Source organism: Tiliqua scincoides, chromosome 2, assembly GCF_035046505.1.
Source record: "Tiliqua scincoides isolate rTilSci1 chromosome 2, rTilSci1.hap2, whole genome shotgun sequence".
Taxonomy (NCBI): domain Eukaryota; kingdom Metazoa; phylum Chordata; class Lepidosauria; order Squamata; family Scincidae; genus Tiliqua; species Tiliqua scincoides.
Genome location: NC_089822.1, coordinates 168719466 through 168738927, shown reverse-complemented (window position 1 = coordinate 168738927; position 19462 = coordinate 168719466). Strand labels below are relative to the sequence as shown.

Below are 19462 nucleotides of genomic sequence, written 5' to 3'. Positions count from 1 at the left end.
GACTCCTGAATGGCTGTCTGAAGCAGAAGAATCCCTGAGAGATGTGTATGCTCAGGAACTGTGGCAGTGAAGACAGGAAAATGGAAAGATGTATGGATACAGGCAGCAATTCTCCCTTGGAGCAAACAAGGCATTCAGAAATCTCCATGTTTTTCCCCCACAGGCAAATAACAGAATTGCCAGTATTATATTTCTCACTGGTTTTCTGGACAGTTGATGTCATGAAGAAATGAAATGAGGAATGTGTAGATAGTGAAAGCTGATGGAAAGGACAGGGAAGTGTAAACAGAGAAGCAGACTACTGCAGAGGTGGGAGAAAGTTCTTGCAGGGTATTACAATCAAAACACAATTTATGCAAAAGGGCTAGGAAACTGAAGATATGGAAATGGCACAGCTAGGAATGAAACCTGTGGGTTTTAAAACCCAAGCCTCCAGGCCTTAACCTTTATGTACTTCTTTCTCTTCCCTTTTCTCTAAACAAGCCTCTGCTTACCCAGCATGCTGGGTCTCAGAGCCAAGAAAGTCATCTAAAGACCCAATCCCATCCTTCAGATTTGCCAGCCTAACACCATGTACAGCAGGGCAATGACAGCCCTGCTGGCCCAGAAGTGCTTCCACTAACATCTGCAATATGGACAACAGCAAGAAAAATCCACACCATCATAATGCAAACTGGACACTAGCACAACCCTGCTGGTAGAGACACCAAAATAGGGAGGAGAGTGGGGTGTGAAACACCCTTCACACAACGGACATGCCACTGATGCCAGGAAAATGATATGCCAATAATAGACATGGTATAGACAGGAGTAACTCCATAGGGAACACGGGGGAAGAGAAAAATAGAAGCAAAGCACAACACCTCTCACCCCTTTTAACCAGCCACTCCACCACAACAGAGCATAGGATACAGACTATGTCTGGGAGCCAATCACAGCTCATCCACCCCAGAATATGAGCCCCTGACAGGGAGAGCCCAAGTCAGATCACTAAAAGTATGGCAAGGGGAGATACCTCTCTGGTTCCATAAAGGGGAACTCTGTTGTTGGGAACTATGGTGAAAGGGCACTTGTGCACAAAGTGGCATTTTGCACAACCTCACATTCCACACATGTATGGCAAGACATTGTGTTAACCCTTGGCCTTCCAGAATTCTCAGTGCAGGTATTCCACCCAAGCAGTTCTCCACACACTAACAATCTTCCAGTTGGAATCACCACCCAACAGCACAAAGAAAAATACTCCTGAGTCAGGTAAGCAGGGGGCGGAAGGGAATTCCATCCCACAACACATTGAGACCGGAGCCCCATCCCATGGCCCCTTAACACAGACCCTACCCCCAGCATTACCCAAGGGGTCCCAACCACAAACACAATGGTCTGCCTACCCCTCCACATGACCAAGGGTGCAGAGTGGCAAGAGGAGGTGCTGGTGGATGCAACCACTCTCCTATAGGAACAGAACAACCTCTTGGGTATCCCTGCTGGGATGCTGGCTCAGGATATGGAACAGAGTGCCACCCATGGGTGTGGACACCAGCTCCATGCCTGCAGGGCTGGTACCCAGTGTCTGCACCCATGGGTAGGTGGCCAAAGGGTCAGTTAGTATTGCCCCCCATGTCTTTCCTTGCCTCCCATTCACCCTGGCCCTCCCCTCCCTCCCGATTACCTGATGAATCCCACGTGCAGCCTCATCATGGCATGGGGTGGTAATGCTTACTGCAGGTGGCCTGGAATGCTAGCATGTATGCCAGAGTGTCGCTACCATGTTTGGCTACCTTGTTTGGCTACCATAGAGCAGCTAATGCACAGGGTACCTTGTGAGTGGTGTTGTGTGAACACAGAAGTGTCTGGTGGCATTTGTAGGCTCTGCTCTGGCTCCCTGCCTGTGGATATAGTGACCCTTGGTCTTGGCAGTAGTGCATCATCCCTGGTCTCCTCAGTCATGTATCCTAGCGTAACCTTGGTTCTCTGAGGGTTTCCTTAGGCATGGGCTCCATTGCATCTCAGGATGGTTGCTCCTGAACAGGTATGTCTGAGATTGTGATCCATGGGGTCTCCTTGGGATGGTGTGGCTTGGCTGTCTTTGCTGTGCCTGTTTTTTGCTTCCAAAATACGTTATTGTTGCTGGGGACACTGGAGTTGTTGCTAGACTTTCTGCACTGGCAGGCCATGCTTGGGCTTCACCATCTCCTCTCCTCCCCTGCCTTTGCTGCACAGACTTAGGACATGGTGGATGTTGCACTGGTGTCCATGCCAGTTCAGTGTGGCATCTAAATAAGATTGGACCTTAAGACTCCTGACATTCTATGCAAACCTCTGACTACAATGGTCACTGAAACCAGATGCTCAAACACAATCTCGTGCTCAGCTGGCTATCTATTGCCTCTTACGATAGCTTTAATGTAAAGTCAACATGGTGCTAACTAGTCTTGGTTACTGCTGAATTATACTACACACAATCCTGGGCCTGAGTATTCAGGCTTATACTGCCAACAACGGCTTTATCTGTGTTGATGCTTAAAAGACTCATCTATCTTCCAGAAACTATTCACTGATGTAATATAATCACATCATACTCTTTGCCAGCTAGAATATGCCCCCTGCAATCATCCCATGACAGAAAGCATGCACTGTACCATGGACTCACTGTGATTTCATATCCATGTTCCATAAACTGTGGCTGGAGTCCACTATTTCACTGAGAAGTCAGCATGACTGTTGTATTCTCAAAACATAGATCCATGTATTTCCTGCCTCAAGGATTGCCCAGTCGCAAGAGAAGTTTTCTGAATGTAACTTTCATCCAAAGTGCAGTGTTCCCACAATACACAAACTCAAATTCAATTTGAACATTTGAGATTTCCTTTTTCTCTAACAGTTACTAAGACTGACTACAGGTTGAGTCTCATTATTAGTCTCATTATATTCAGGTTGAGTCTCATTATTCATAGCCTCATAATTATTCATTATGAGGGTTTGTTCTGAGAACTCACCTGGATGGGAAAAATCAAACTATAGTAAATCAATTTAAAAAACACCTTTGCTCAGGTGATTTAAAAACAGCTTTGCTGACCTTTGTGATGTTAAGATAGAGTCATTAAGATGACAATCCAACAATCAGTCTCACTCCAGGGGCTTAGAAAGGATTATCTTTCTTTCTGTTGGGGGGGGGAAGGGAGGGGGTAGCTTGGAGAGAGAATGACTGATGGATTGTCAGCTGGCTGCCCTCTCTCTAACTATTGTAAAGGACTATTTTTCTTTAATTTAAAGGGCCCTTCTCATCCTGTTGAGATAAAAATCTCTACAACAGTAAGAAAAGCATTTTAAAGGGGTGCATTTTTCCCCTTCTCCAGGGATCAGCACATTCCTTCTCATTTGCAGGGGCCATTCATGTTGAGTCAAATCCGTGTATAACATGGTTGGACCTGTAGCAACTTTTCAGTCAGAAAATTGACTTTTCTTGTTTTTGTTTCTCTCTTTTCATAGCTTGCATTTGTCATATCTGAGATACAGACAGAAATAACCATTCACCAAGGATATGTATATATACACCAAGGTAATGTATATGTTCATATGGCAATTGCAACAAACCACACTTAGGCAGCCAGCTTCCATTATGTTTAAATCAGCCCATAAAGCCAGTCATTAAAATAATGGAGTTAGTTTTTAACAAGCAAGAGAGTAATGAAGGAAAAGCAAAACCTAAGATAAATCAGCTTCAGTTTCCACCCAAACCTCAGAAATCGGCCCAATTAAGTTGGATGGTAACCAATATGAATCAGTTATGGAAACTGTATGGAGGCAGTAAATTATGAACTATTATCTCTCTGTGGGCTCTATACACATTGCTGCCATGATCTAAACAAGGCAGTTCTTATAAGAGTACCACATTAAAACCATTTGCACAAAATGTGAATTATGTGATTACGGAAAGAATTTTGTCTCAGAAATTATGTCAAAAATCAATGTTAACGGCTTTTGTCTTGAAAAAATCCAATCCTTATGAAAGGGGAGCAATTGCTTGATATTGGTCTGTGTCACACTGCATGTATTTAGAATAAAAAAATTCCATGATTTGCGTTTTTATCCAGCAGAACACATTTTTGTTTCCTGATGATGTCTCCATGTTTGATTAACATAACAGTCACACTAACTTTGGTGGAGAGATATTTCTATTTATTCAGACAATATACTCTCTTATCCTACTACAGCTGTGCAGCACAGTAGCATTCCCCACAAGTGTTCAATTCATTCTGCCTTGTTGGTTGAATGGCATGTCTCCAATTTCCTAAATGCAGGCAATGTAGTTGAAGCTCTGCTGCACTGAAGATTTGTCACCTTCCTTTTATCAATATCAGAAGATGAGGAATGAACTGCAGGAATGAACTACGTAATTCATTAGTAAGCTTGATTGAGTTCCAGGATTCACCTAAAGTTAGGCATTTTCTAAAGAGATCAGATTCCAATATCATACACAAGATGGCAGGTGTTGCCTCATACACAAGATGGCAGGTGTTGCCTGTGCTTCCACATTTATACAAAATTTTGTGCAGAAGTTTATTGGAAGTTGACGTGAATCTATCACTGGAAGATAGTTAATACTTTTTGATCCTTTCAACTTTGGTATAGGCATTACCTCATATTTTTATTGTAATTATGTAGATTTTGTAGCTGTCATGTAGCTGTTTTGGCTGAAGTAGTAACCTCTAATCTGATGAACATTTTTTGCTATAGATGGTTCTGCTTACGAGGCTGGGAATACACTGATTTTGGTGTCTCTCTTGATCCATGAGAATTGGAAGATCTTGGTGACAATTCCACATCATACAGACATCGTTGGCTTAACATGCAGAGCTGACTTTGGAATCTTGTAGGACTGATAAAATAATTGTAATTATCTTTATGCTGAGGACATGAACCATCATCTTTTGCTTCTTTGACCTTCTGTTGTTTTGTCCAGTATCATTACTTTTCTGCTATTTTAGCTTGGCATACCCATATTTATTATTTTGCCCACTAAATCTTCTCTTTCTTCATCTCGAGCACTTGTAAGAACACTTTTGCCACTCTCCTTCACAATTCCACATCCATTGTGCCATTTCCCCCCCTCCAATTCTTTTCTTCTATTGCTAATGCACTCTTTTAAACCTCATCAACATTCACATTTTTCTCTCTGTTGTTTGTTCATTTTTCTTTCTGTCCAAGCTCTTACTCTCTTCATTTTTGTAATACTGTTTTCACCAGCAGTCTCTTTTTCCATTAAAGTCTTACTGTTTTGCTCTCTCTCTCATACTCTCACACAACACCACCACCACCATCAGTTCTTCAAATGTCTTCCTGGTCTTGCCGTTCCTTATTTGGCTTTTCTAACAAGCTGCAATTATCTAGCTCATGCTCTTGTGATTATCTTCTTTTGTTTAAACACTGCAGGTGATTCCATCCACCATTCTGCTTACTAAATACATGCTCTGGAGGGAATTCATTGGAGAATGAAACTGCTATTCCCACCATTTTAATTTAATCCCACCAGTATACATTTTCCAGATGTCAGAGATTTTTGGGGCAACTTTGAGCACACAGGACAACTTTGAGAAACTTTTGGTTTTACACTTCAACCTCAAAACGAAACCTTCACATATGATGCAGGCCAACTGTCTGAGTCAGGATACCAGGACAGAGCTTAAGCAGGGTAATCTTTCATCTGGAAGAACCTCACAGGTACTGCCTTCTACTAACCTTCATCCTTGATAGTCATCCTTTATATTTTCCTTGTCCCAGCTGGATCCAATATAGATATTACACTTATCATGAATATATCTGATGCTGTGATAGATGGAGTGAACCATTGCAGTGTGTTATCAGTTCTTAATGAGGCACAGTTGATGTATGACAAAAATACTTGTTAAAGATGTTCTAAGGGTTTTTTATTCTGTCTTTGAAGGATATCCCATGATGCATAGATTGTTATTTAGAAAGAAGTTGGTACTTCTGCAGTCTGTGCTCTGTTCCAAGATAGTGGTTTTTACATGCTACTCATGCAGATAGCAGGGATGCTAGTACTTCAAACACAACTATGTAAAGAGAAATGGGCGATAACATCCCACGCCTAACACCCCCCCCCCCCCGCTGATGCAGCTGTATCCTGTGAGAGGGCAGTTGTGGAGGTCTCCTCATGTAATGGAAGTTTTGTTCCTTTACTCTGGGGGATACCTCGACTGCCTGAATGGGATTCTTCAGATCTGCACTAGCCATTTTGCTGGTGCAGGTCTGAGGAGAGTAAGGGAGAGGGAAGAGGAGAGGAAATGAGGTTAGGATTTGGTGCAGGTTGCTTTCCCTTGTTCCCTCCCCCTTCACCACCCAGAAGTTCCCCAATTCCCCTACCCCATTCTGCCCCCTTGCTCACTGCCTGCCACCAGTGATGGCTTACCTGCCTCAGTGCAGCAACCTTTTCTGGTGGCATCCAGAAAATGGCCACCAGCATTGCACTGTCTGCAACATTGTAGAGGCACATATGCTGTTATACATGCCTTTACATCATCACAAAGGCCAGTTAGTATTGGTCTGTTAGATAATCTCCACAAGATGGGCACTCTAGCAGTCACACACTAGGACTAAATGTAAACATTATGAATGCCATGTGAATAATAAATCAGCCATAAACATGACACTATGGAGGTGAAAATCAGAGGCCAAATGCAAGAGCCTAATCCTACGCACATAATCACCATCACAAACAATCCAACTCAGCATAAGAATACTCAGCATATTGCAATTTTTGTTTAGATTGAGAGGATATAATCCGTACAAAAATCTTCCTGCTCTTTCCATCATACATACGCCTTCTATACCTTGCATAGTGCCAGAGTACAATGAAGCAACAGCTTCTGTCTGCCTTGACAAACCAGAAAAGAAGCATCCTCCTTCTCTCCATACTCAAACAACCTCACAGGTTGACACTATACCTGCCTATTGAGGTTTTCCCTTCATGTATTTGATGAAGTGGACTGTAATCCATGAATATGCTGAAATAAATGTGTTAGTCTTTAACGTTCCCACAAGACTCTTTGTTGGTTTTGTAGTATCCAAAAGCCATTTGCAGCCCAGGGAGACTGTACATTTCAATAGCTGTGTCATGAGCCAGCAACAGAAACATGATGGTTGAGGAGTAGGACGAAGGGAAGAGACATACACATAGGAAAACATCACAGGTGAAGCTCTGGGTTGCTGAATCATAAAGGATAGCATGGGGGAAGAAAAAGAGAAAGAAGGTGTAGTTTATGAATCAGCTAGTGATCTGTGAGGGGATTAGGATTAGAATAGGGAGATATGGAGGGTCAGAAGGAAAAGCTTCTGATAGGTTAAGAACTGCATTGACAGAGAAGGGGGCATGGAGTATCAGAGAGAAGGGGAAAGAAACAAGCTAGTGGCTGTTAATTTGTCTCTGTTTAAGAGTAGTGAAGTAATTTTAAAGTTGTGTTTTTTTGAAGGAAGTTACATCATTATGGAGACAGAGTCCTGACAGATCAATGACCTAGAAGGGGACTGAAAGAGGTGGGTGTCTGTTTTAAGTTACACAAAAAGACCAAAAGAACTATTGGCTTAACCATGAGAATATTTTTGCCTTAGCTTTTTATAGCAGCCGGAAGGGCATGAGTGAGCAACCTTGACAGTAAAATCAACTACCACCTGTCAGCTGACATGTGGGTAGAATCTTAACATTGAATCTAATAAGTTCTGCTCTTATACAGAAAGAGTTATACTTAGCCATGTTACCACTTGCTGGTCTGTGTGAGAGAAAATGAGGCTGCAAACTATACATACTTTCTTGGGAGTAAACCCCACTGAACACAAAGCAACTTCTGAGTAGACATGTATAGGGTTGTGCTGTGAGTTTGTGCCTACATTTCTAGGCTCCAGTCAATACTGCCTGTATAAAAAGGTCTGTAACAGACAACAGAGCATTTAAAATAGCCTGGACTCTGTGAAGACATACATAATACAAACTCACTTGCTGTATCAGCTTGAACTCTGTAGTTTTTCTGAAAGTGACAGGGGTTTGAACCAATATGATGTTTTCCAGGTAAATACCTGAATGAATACTTAGCAATGCAAAAGGTTGCTTTTCCCCTTTAATGTTCAGTTCCACTTGGGCATTTTCAGATGGAGGACTTCTTAGGTGTCAAATGCACTAACAATGGCAGTCACATGAGCATGGTGCTGATTCGTGTTTATCCTTAGCCTGGTTAATTAGCAGGCTCAGTATAGGGATCACCATCCCAAAAAGAAAAGAAAAAAGGGATAGTGGTAGGATTATTGGAAAAAATCCTATGCAACAATGCAACTCTCCTTTCTCTAGTACTTTTGCTCTATGGTTGAATTGCACAATTAGCAGGAGCCAACAGGATGCAGCATGATGTTACCACATCTAACTTATTACTATGGAGAGCTGTGTGGATCTAAAGTGATATCTAGGTTCGAACACAAGAGTAAAAGCTAATTCACTCAGAGCTTGTTAGACCAATGGCCCAATCCTATTGAGGATCTACAGCAGCAGATCTCACAATCTGCTCCTGTAAGTCCTGGGCCAGTGTCATTAGAGCTGCACTGCTGTCATGTGCTGTGGAACAGCCATTGGCAACACTGCATGCTACGGGCTGGTTAGGTATGGGTTTAGTTAGTAATCCAACAATTTAACCTGATTATGAAAAATGCATAGCAAGCTGAGACTCAGGCAGCCCAATCCTATCTAAATCCACCCCTGCCAATGCAGCCACATCACTGGAGTGTGCACTGTATCCTATGAGGGTGGCCAGTCCTGAAGGAGTCTCCTGTCCCCTGAGTAAGGGAGCATTTATTTGTTCCCTTGCCTGGGGGTAAAGCAGTGGCATACCTGGCTCTTCTGCCACCCAGGGACATACCTACAAATGCTTCCCTCATCTGACCTGGAAGTAATTGTGGTGATGTGGCAACACATCACCACAATTACTTCCAGTATGCTCTGAGTGGTTGTGTGCTGCTCTGAGTGGCTGCCCACTTTTTTTGTTTGTTTTTCACATCAAAAGAAGCAGGTGGCCACTCAAAGCAGTGTGCAACTGCTCCAAGTGTCTGCAAAAGGGGGTGGGTTCTCCTGCCCCTCCCTCACAGCCACTCAGAGTGGTTGTACATCACTCTGAGCGACTGCTCTCTTCTTTAACTTTTTCCACATTTTTAAAGTGAAAAAAGCAAAAGAAGCAGGCAGCCATTCCAACAATGATCAGCAATAACTGCAGTGACCATGGATGGTGTCCCCTTCCCCAAGATGTGCTGCCTGGGGGCCCTGGCCCCCCTACCCCCCTCACGAATGCTACTGTGGTAAAGCTCTGCTGTTGTGAGTCTACTCAGACTTACACCAGCAATTTTGCTGATGCATGTCCAAGTGGAATCAGGATGGTGGACCAAGGCCAGAAAGATGATACTGCTGCTGATACTACCCCCTTCCTGGCCTCAACATCCCTTTCCTTGCCCTGGTCTCTGCCTCATTCCTCCCTCTCTCCTCCCACCCCCTGCCTGCTTCGTGCACTGATTTACTGGCATTTGGGCTTTTCTTAGGGCCACTGGCAGACAACCATGTCTGCCTGCTGCTTGTGGTGGCAGCATGGCTACTCAGAATAGCACGTCAGTTTTTGTGACCACTTTAAAGCATGCTGCACCATTGGAATGGGAATTCTGGCAATGGACTATGTGCATAGATTTGGCCCTGAATGCATGTTGACGGGTTAAAATGAAGCAGAATGCAGAGATAAGACTTGTATTGAAATACTGGGCTACATCTAGCACAAGCTCTCTCTGATACCTAGTTGGCACATCTCTTCTAAGAGGGACAGACCAATGTGGAAATCTTTTCTAGAAGCAGACCGAATATGTTCTGGAATGTGTTCTTATCCAAAGTAAACAGATTGGTTTCCTGTTAATTGATGGAACAATTAGTAAATGCAGAATTTGGGTTCAGATTGAAGCTCTCCATCCTGGTGTAAGGCAATTATACCACTTCAAACCAGGGTTTGGGAGTTAAAAACTCTGTTTCTGCCTTTATCCCAACAATGGAGCCCCCATCGTGACCTTCCATTGCAAATGAATTATTGGAGGTGGACTGGTGATTGCTGGCTGGCCTTCATTTATTCTGAGAACGCAGCAATGCAGTCTATGGACGTGGATGCTACTGCACATATGTGGTGCATTCAGGAAAGCTGGGAATCATAGCAATTCTGTTTCAGTTGGGGAGAGATTTAGTCTGAATAGATTAGCAGGGACCAAATTTCTAGTTATATGCTGCATTGTTTACCTGAAAGCATGGTCAGGTGCCAGTGGAGCATGCTCTGTGCTAAGTCCAGGCCCAAGAGTATCACATCTCATCATATGATTGAAAAAACATTTTCTCTATAGTTCTTACACAGACATCAAGATTTGTCTATATGTTTTTCACTTGCTATGCTGCAACATCTCGTGACAATGGGGCTAACTAGATTTTTAGGATGATGTAGGTATTCTACTACAGAGCAAAGTAATCTGTATCAGAAAGTAGCCCAGTGATAAGGAAATTGATGTACAGGTATAGATGTTTAGTGCTATGCACTTTAATTCTGTAGGAAGTACTTCATACAGTCTTTTCTCATCATGACATGAGGGAGGAAGGGAGGAATCCATTACGGGTTACAAGCCATGATGTGTATGGTCAACCTCCTGATTTTAGAAATGGGCTATGTCAGAATGCCAGATGCAAGGGAGGGCACTAGGATGAGGTCTCTTGTTATCTGGTGTGCTCCCTGGGGCATTTGGTGGGCCACTGTGAGATACAGGAAGCTGGACTAGATGGGCCTATAGCCTGATCCAGTGGGGCTGTTCTTATCTTCTAAGTAATGCTGACAGGTATTATTTTGACTTTTCCTCTTATGCACTTAGGCATTGGCCAAATCTAAAATTCTTATAGCTTCATTCAACGTGTTTTGATCTCTCTTCCCCTTCCGGCTTTGCTACTCCCAGGTAGTCTGGGGTCTCCTTGTTGGCTGGGTAGTCACAGAGCAATCATAGCTATTTAGTTTGCTTGAGGGGTGTTAATGGGTGTGGAAAACACTGAAAGCAATATTTCTTCTGCCAGATGCAGCAGGATTGGCTGGTGGTATTTTGACAGGGGATTTGAGTAGGGACATGCACCTTGGTTTGGTTTCTTACCCGCCCCACTTTTACTGGCCATAATGGAGTCTCTGAAACATGAAACGCTAACGGTACTGAACGGACACACTGTTACTGCTTAAGAGATTGAATTGGGAGAGGGAAAGAAATGTACAAAAAATTATAGATTTATAGTTTTTGTTCTTTGAAAAAAAGTTAAAAATGAAGCTAACTTGAATCATTTCTTGTTTATGTCTTAAAAAATTATTCTACCTTATAAGCAACACGGGCTGGACATTTCTTCCCTAACCCCAGGGGTGGAGACATATGTCTCAGCATCTCATACATGTCCATGAAAGTCATCCGGCCCCTGGGAGCAAAAAATTAAAAAACAAAAAGCAAGCAAAAAAAGGAAAAAAAACAAAAAGGAAAAATACACGGAAAAATAGAAAAGAGAGAGAGAGAGAGATGCAAAGAAGAGAAAAAGTATTGGAAATCAATTGGAAAAGGAAAAAAATGGAAGATAAAAATGTTAAGATTACTGCGCTGCTTGTCAGCAAAGAGTTTAAATATGCTTGATCTTCATGGATGACTGAGAGTAGAAGGATGATGGTTCCTCCAACTGCGGCTGAGATCCAGCAAAAAGCTAAAGCAGTACACACTTTTCTACTTTCAAAGCTAGTGTCCCCATCCTAATAGGGATGACGTCAAGCACATGCCTCCATCTGTTTTGCCCAGCATGAGGTTACAGGGCATACCAGAACCCCCCAAGGGCATACAGGGTCAAGGAATGTAGAGTCCCCTTAGTAATGAAGAACCACAGAAAGAAAGGGAGAAAGAGAAAAAGACAGACTGAGATGAGAAAGCCCCTTTTTGCCAATGATGGAGGTGGGGAGATTGCAGGGAAAGAAAGTGGAAGGAAAGGGAGGGTGGAAAGAACGGGGAGGGGGAAGGGGAAATGGCAAAGGTGTCAATGGAGTCTCTATCCTCCCCAAATGAAGAATTAATGTACAGAGGGTGGTGGAGGTGGGCACAAAGAGACTCATAGAACCCTCCAGGCCTAGCTCCAGCTAACAGCAAGCAGAGATGGTTCAAGGTAACCGATATGCTCCATGCGGTGCTGGTCTGGGTGGCAGCATCATTTCACACATTCTGTTGGCTAATTACATTACTAAATTACTTTTGAAAGTGCAATATATAGATAGATATGTGTACAGATATGTATATATATATATGAAATATATATATTAAAGAAATCATAAGCAACATTCATTCCGTTGATGCTAGCAGGTTTTAGTGTAAGTCAAACCTTGCAAGCAACCCTATGAGGGCATTTCTTGCCTAAGCCCAGGGGGGGAGATATTACACGTAATAAACTGTACATATCCTTATAATGAATTCGGCCACTGCAAGAAGAATACATGGGGGTTAGTGCAGATGCTACAGGGCAAGAGAAACACATACACTGTAATGTAAACACAGAACATAGCAGGACTTCTGGCTAAAGACCTTCAGTCCAGTCACACCACCTCCCTCAGGGTACATGGAGGAGCTGTGAATTCCCATTAGCTGAAACAGGAGGAAAGGGGCCTTTCAATGCCTTATAAATCAGGTCTTATTGTAGTTCTATATGCTTCCCATCAACATTGTGGGAAGGAAGGTAAGTCAATATCATTTACACATGCATATGGGGGAAAGGAGGAAACACAGGCAACAAGGAGAGATTCATTTAAGATTGTATGTCATGTCATGTATCTTTGCTTTTAACCTTATGTTTCTTCCACTGGCTTCTGATGCCTCTCCAAAAGTTCACAACAAAGACTTTTTGAAATCAATCATTGTCCCATCTACTTTAGGGGGACTAAAATTCATACCAATATTTTGCTTCCTGTTTTTTCACTGGGACTGACTAATAAATGCACAAGAACCAGTGCCCAGGTGGGGGCAGACCTGGATTTTCTGCCCCCGCACGGCACAGGCTCCTTCAAGGACACTCCCTCAGCTGGGCTTGGCAGGGTTTGCCAGTTAGGGCTGGCAGTGTAAACAAACACATTAAACCTGGACACAACAGGCATTCATTCTGAACAGGGTACAGGGATGACAAATTATACCAAGAGAACTCTAGGCAGACCTGCTAGCTGCCAATGATCAAAACTTTACTGATTGTGCCAGCTTATGACAGCAGAGTGCCTGACTTTCCTCCCCCTTCCAGTAAACCACATAGTAGAATGGTGGTGCATAGCAGAATGGAAGGCCAGGCCCTAGTGGGCACACACACATGTACACACATCCCCAAGGTTAGAGAATTGAGCATGTCATGTATTGCTAAAGATTAATTGTGCGTATTTCTTGTACTATTGCATTGTAGCATCCTATCTGGGGTTTGGTCCAGACTGCACAGCTGGTTCCCCAATAATCTTTATTTGGCTTAAATGTTACCAACTTGGCTCAAAACATGTATAGCTGCCACCAGGGGCTTCACTAAGGCAATAATTAACAACTGGCTCAAATGTTGTGATAATGATGTTACTCATTTTATCAGCTATAGGGGCGAAGAAATCTAAAGGGCAGGATAGGGAAATGGCAAGGGATATCCCTGGGCACAAGGGGGCACACATTATGCCCTTTTCATTGTGTGGGATAATGTGAGGGAGTATGGGAACTTGATAGAATCCAGCTGCAAAAACCTAAAATTAAAAGAGGAAATGTTAATTAGTGATAATACCGAACTTCTCCTTCTGATCATTGGCTTCTCATGACACCCACAAACATTGACAACAGAAATGGAAGTGGGAATGGCCTAGAAACAGTGGCCACAGATCCACACTGACTGGAGCTTAGCTGAGGGTGACCCACAGTGGAGTTGCATGAAAACAGAGGCAGGGGCTCCATTTTCTGTCTCAGTGTAAGACTCTGTCTTCCTCTCACATCATAGCAGATAATTGCTGTATCTATCAAGGTAAATTTCATATCTCTGCTCTGTTAGAACAGACCAAGCATAGGAACCTATTCCTCTGTGAACAGAATTCTGGAGTCTAACTACCAGGTCTCACCAACCTCCTAAATACTTCTTCCTTCCCACAACTGGAGTGAGAACCCAGGAGTTAATGCTCCTACGAGCCAGATGCGCCTCCTGTGTTAGGGTGAAAAAGAAAGCTTACCTGTCCTTAAGATCACTTGACCTTCCTACTAGAGTTGGTGTTAAGAATCTTGGGTTCTAGCTTCTATGTCCAGCTGCCAGATTCACATCTTTTCCCTCCCTCTGCTCCAGTTCTCCCTATTAGGCCAATCCCCAAATATGGATCAGTGTGATCCACTTCCCCAAGCTTTTGCTTTTGGGTGGGGCAAAGGTCTTGAGTTTAGCATTGGGAGGGGCAAGGCAGGCATGTCCTTACCAGGCAGCAGGGTCATACTCAGCCCACACACGTACATACTCGTCCAGGTGGTGGGGCCCCAAAATGGAGGAGTCACGTGTCAGGTACTCAAAGTTGTCCATGATTACAGCCACAAAAAGGTTCAACATCTGCAAAATCAAGGAAAAAGGGAGATAAACACAGATAAGCTAAGTAACTGGAGAATCCAGAGAAAATGCTGGGATCCATTTTGTCTCAGAACCTGGTCCAGAAGAAAAGTATCATATGGGTCCTACAGTCTGTGCTAAGGTAGCCAGTGAGAGGGACCAACAAGGTAACAGGTGGTGCATATCTTCACCTCATTCACATACACATACATACATGCCACGTACACTCACCATATATATATTAGCAAAGACAGACATAAACACACCGCAGATATATATACAGATATGTGGATCTAAAAGTAGGATGTTAGACTTGAAATGAGCACTTATATGCATAGAAAAAAACACATTTTTTTTACATTTACATGTACACATTCTCACTCATTCACATGGCCAACTTGTCACAGGGCCAAAACTCCTTGCCTACCTCAAACTACATGGTTTGATACAGCAGGACCTATGTAATCTCTAAAGCAGACAAAAATAATTGTAATTTAAACAAATATTTTTAAAACTGTTCTTAAATAGCACTAGGATATGGTACAATCAACAGACAAAAGAATGCAATGTGTACAAAATCATATAACAAAAGGTAGCTCATATGCTATGAGTATGCTGGAAAGAAAATTCCTTTTTTTTGGTGACATTATGTTGAGGGGTGAGTGCTAGAAAAACAAGTGATCTTTTTGCAAGATGTGTGCTTCCTTGGGAAAGATGCCAGGACTTCCTCCCACAAGCAATGTCTATTATTATTATTTTTTAAACTCTCTATCCTCTGGAAAGGCCCTCTGCTATCCTTACCCTTGTCATTCATATGGGTTATGCATGTGTAGTCCAGTTCTATGCTGCTTCCCCTGACTTTAGTTCCCCTTAAGTCCTTTGACTTACCAGGAAAGAACACAGGAAGATGAAGGAAACAAAATAGAAGTATGCAAATTCATTGCCGCACTCATGGCCTTTCAGTTCTGCTTTCTCATCACAGAGCTTTCCACTCAGACAGGCAAGCATGATCTCATGCCAAGCCTCACCTGTGGCACTCCTGGGAGAACAAAAAGGACAATCATGAAACCTGGAGATGCACCACAACCAGTTCAGCAAAATCTCCATCTCATAGGATGCTACAGTAGTTAAACAAAGGCCCGTATGCTTGTAAGATGGAATCACACAGTGTTGAAATGGAGTTGCCTCTGGGGCAAAACATGAATGCTGGTAAAAGAAAGATATGTTGACTAGTCACCTTGCAAAGCTTAATAATAAAGGGCTTTTTCATGTAGTGCATTGATTCAGTCACCTTTTTGGTGGTGTGCATTGGCTTCAGTTGGACCTGCACTCTGAGAAGAGAGGCTCCATCATCTCCAGCACCAGGATGATGCTGGATCAGGACCAAAACTCAAATCTTGCACAAAAGTGCCCACCTGGTCATACAGTTTCTGGGCCTATTTGGGAGTAGGATGAAAGTTCAGACATGACTCTGGATCAGGACCTTGATTACACCCAGGAACAGACTGGGGCTTCCTGGACTCCTTGTAAACCAGTGATTTTCAAATTGGGGCGATGACGCCCCAGCCAGAAAACCCTGGCCACTTTCCCCTTAAGGGGCAGAGGGGAGGCAGTGACACGATCCCCAGGATCGTGTTGCTAAGGGGGGACACAAGGACAGGCATTTACTTACCAGTTGCTGCAGCAGCCTCCCATGGCTGCAGGGAGCCCTACGCGACTTTCTGCAGGGCTCCCCAGGTCTTAAAAAGTGAAAGTGGAGCGATTGCCCTCCACTTCTGGTTTTGCAGAGGTAGAGCACGATCGCTCCGCTTTCACTTAAGACCTGGGGAGCTCTGCGGATGGTCACACAGGGCGGAGGCTGCTGTAGGGACTGGTAAGTAAATGCTAGTCCCTGCACCCCCCCCTTAGAGATGCGATCCTGGGGATCATGTTGCTGCCTCCCCCCTGCCCCCGCAAGGACTTACTGTTGCTCAAACTCTCCTAGAGAGTTTGAGAACCGCTGCTGTAATCCTTTAGTCTGGCCTTTGCTAGAGAAAAAGCTCTGGGAAAAAACATGAATGCTAGTTACAAAAAGATCTGTTGAAACAGTTCCTTTTCTAGAGCTCCTCTGTAATAAGCTCCCTAGTTTCTCTCTGCCTATTGACATTGCCTAATACTCCTGAACTCTGCTATAGCTTTGCACTTCAGGTCTCCTGGTTTTTCTTGCTTCCAAACCATGCTGCTCAACTCTTCAGCTCCCTACCGTCTCAAGAAGCCACTGGATTTATGACTCCAAGCCATGAGTAACCATCTCCAGTTCCCGTGGCTGCAAGAACCCGAGTAGATGCAGGCAGGCTTAAGAAGTAGCTTAAACCACAGTCTCTTGCTGGAATATACCCAATTTAGCTGAAGGACAGTTGCTGTCCTGTAGCTGGGAGGCCATGCTAATTTTTACACAGGGAAGACTTGGCTAGACAAAATGAATCAGGCCTATTGTAATCACAGCAGAGCCAGCATGGGCTTCCCAAGGATGTGTTAGCGCTGTACCTCACCTAAAGAGAAGCATGAGGGCTTGAAAGAATGTGCGGAAGTTGTTGTGCTCAGTGATTGCAGAGTCCTCTTCCTCATTAACAATGCTAATGTTACCAAAGACCTGTAGAGAAACAAAACAACCTTTCGAACACAATAAATTCAAATGAAATCCTTCAGGAAATATTAGTTCCCTAATGTTGCCACAATGATGGAAGAGATAGTGCTTGCTGAACTGGATACTAGGTCAATTATTAGGATGGCTGGATAGGTGTCATTTATATGTTTTACCTGCAAAGAATCAATTAATCAAAAGATTACAGGCTGCGGCCCACAGGGGCATTCAGGCCCAGATCAAATGTGCAGTTGTTTCATGGCAAAACGCATCCATGAGTAAGTGATGTTCATGAGATTTTCCATATGGAATTTCACTGAAATCCAAGGAATTCTTCATAGCAAAAACCTGCCCTAGTTCCTCCTCCTGCACTGACAATTAGAAAACAGTGTTATTTATTTTATTCTGAAGCAAGTTCATTGTGTTCTGTAAGACTTAGGCTGTAATCCTATCTTACTCACCAGAAACAAGCACCTCTATTATCCTTTGGCAGACTTCCTGTGTCTGCAGTTATACCAGCAGTACTGGCTTGCTGAAAGGTGCAGGATTTTCCCCCTAAGGACTTGCCCTTTTGAGGGCAGAAAAATTCCTGGTTCAGGCATATAATATGAATTGCTGCTCCAAATGTCACATGGATTTTTTCCCCCTTGTTGTTCAACTCTGTTTTATCAAGGAAGTGAGGATCCCCTCAAGCTGGAATGCCTGTACAAAAATTTTGGCTCCTCTCCCTGCATCTGAATAGGAAGGTTAACTGTGAATTGTTTGGCAGAAACTGCTAACTGACTATGGGCACCAAGAGCAGCTAACATTGGTAGGAACCAGGGAGGGAAGCTATTGGTTCTCGAGCAAGACAATCAATTGGTATAATTCATTGCATCTGAATGGCAGGCAGTCCAGCGTGCCCTATGTTATTACCCCCACACTTAAAATTCTGGGGACCGCAACAAAACCAGGGCCATTTTCAATGGCAACCAGGGGGGAACATGGGCCAAGGGGGGAAGTGGGGACACACACCACACAATCCACATGTTCAGGAATTTTAAAAGCAAATGTTTCCAAGGCTAAGCTGTGCCCCCAAATGCTACAGTACAAACATTTACAGAATAAATTGACAAAAACATCTCATTGAGTGACTTAACAGTGCAATCCGATGCTTGTCTACTTGGTAGTAAGATCCATTGTATTCAGTGGGGTTTACTCCCAGGAAAGTATGTATAGGACTGTAGCCTCAATAAACCCCCAAATGGGTGATGTTTTCCCCAGTAATTGGTGTGATATTTGGTAGAAAATCACCATTGACTGGTTTTGGTTTGGCAAGACCACCCATGAACAAACAAGAAGACACTCCAGCCACAAGCACAATAAGCATTTGGCCAGTCCAGGTTTAATAGGGAAGTGTTTTCTGCATGTTTGGTTCCTTGGCTGAGGTGGGGTTCTCCCCAAGCCCAATGGATGCAAGTCACCCTGGCTGGAAATGAAAGGGAGCTGGTGGGTTGTCTGGCAGGGTAGTTGGCACTGCTAGATCAACAAAATTTCTGCCAAGAAGACCAGCCACACTCTCTGCAACAAAAAGAGCAGTGATAGGCTGGATTAATTAGTGGTTCAAATAGAGATATGGGTTTTGTTTTTTTTAAGGCAAGGTTTTATATTTAGAAAAGTTCACTGCCTTGACACCTGTTAAGAAACATTCAGAAATAAATTTAAACAGTGTGTTTACTGTGTTCCAATGCAAGAATAGGTAATTTACAATTGCACACAAAACAAGTGTTGTGTTCCTATGTACAGTAATAACAGGTAATTACAACCACAGATATTTAAAAATGCACAAAACACCAGTGTTGGCCAGCAGATCCACAGAAAGGGGGGTTACAGAAAGAAGGGTTGTGCAGCCCCTCAATGATGCAACCCTCAACCCTTTCTCTGCATCAGCTTGTGATGGTTTATGCCTGGACAGGTAAGACTTCATCACAGTGATCTGCCTCTGCATGAAGGCTTTAATCATGTGCTGAGTATCCTCAACAGCCCCAGTTAGCATCCTGATGTCTTAGGACCACTGCTGTGACAATGCCTCAAACCTAGTCATATTGTCCAGGCTCTCTCCTGGCTGGTCGCTGCCCTCTCCAAGCATTTGTCCCATGCTTGAAGGTCTGTATTCTGGAGGTGGTTGG

The 19462-nt window shown here is 43.4% G+C and overlaps 1 protein-coding gene across 3 annotated transcripts in view; it reads right to left on the bottom strand.

Moving 5' to 3' along the window:
- The window catches only part of CACNA1A (calcium voltage-gated channel subunit alpha1 A), a 295623-nt gene that overhangs the window by 56743 nt on the left and 219418 nt on the right, over positions 1–19462 (bottom strand). For 2 of the 3 annotated variants that reach the window (XM_066618034.1, XM_066618033.1), the window contains 4 exons: positions 17203–17303; positions 15560–15710; positions 14547–14674; positions 11425–11521 (listed from right to left, as the gene is read on the bottom strand). In XM_066618034.1, the coding sequence (XP_066474131.1) occupies positions 11425–11521; positions 14547–14674; positions 15560–15710; positions 17203–17303 (477 nt within the window). Of the gene's footprint in view, positions 1–11424; positions 11522–12460; positions 12558–14546; positions 14675–15559; positions 15711–17202; positions 17304–19462 lie in introns of all 3 variants that reach the window. The other variant, XM_066618032.1, reaches the window with a different exon arrangement.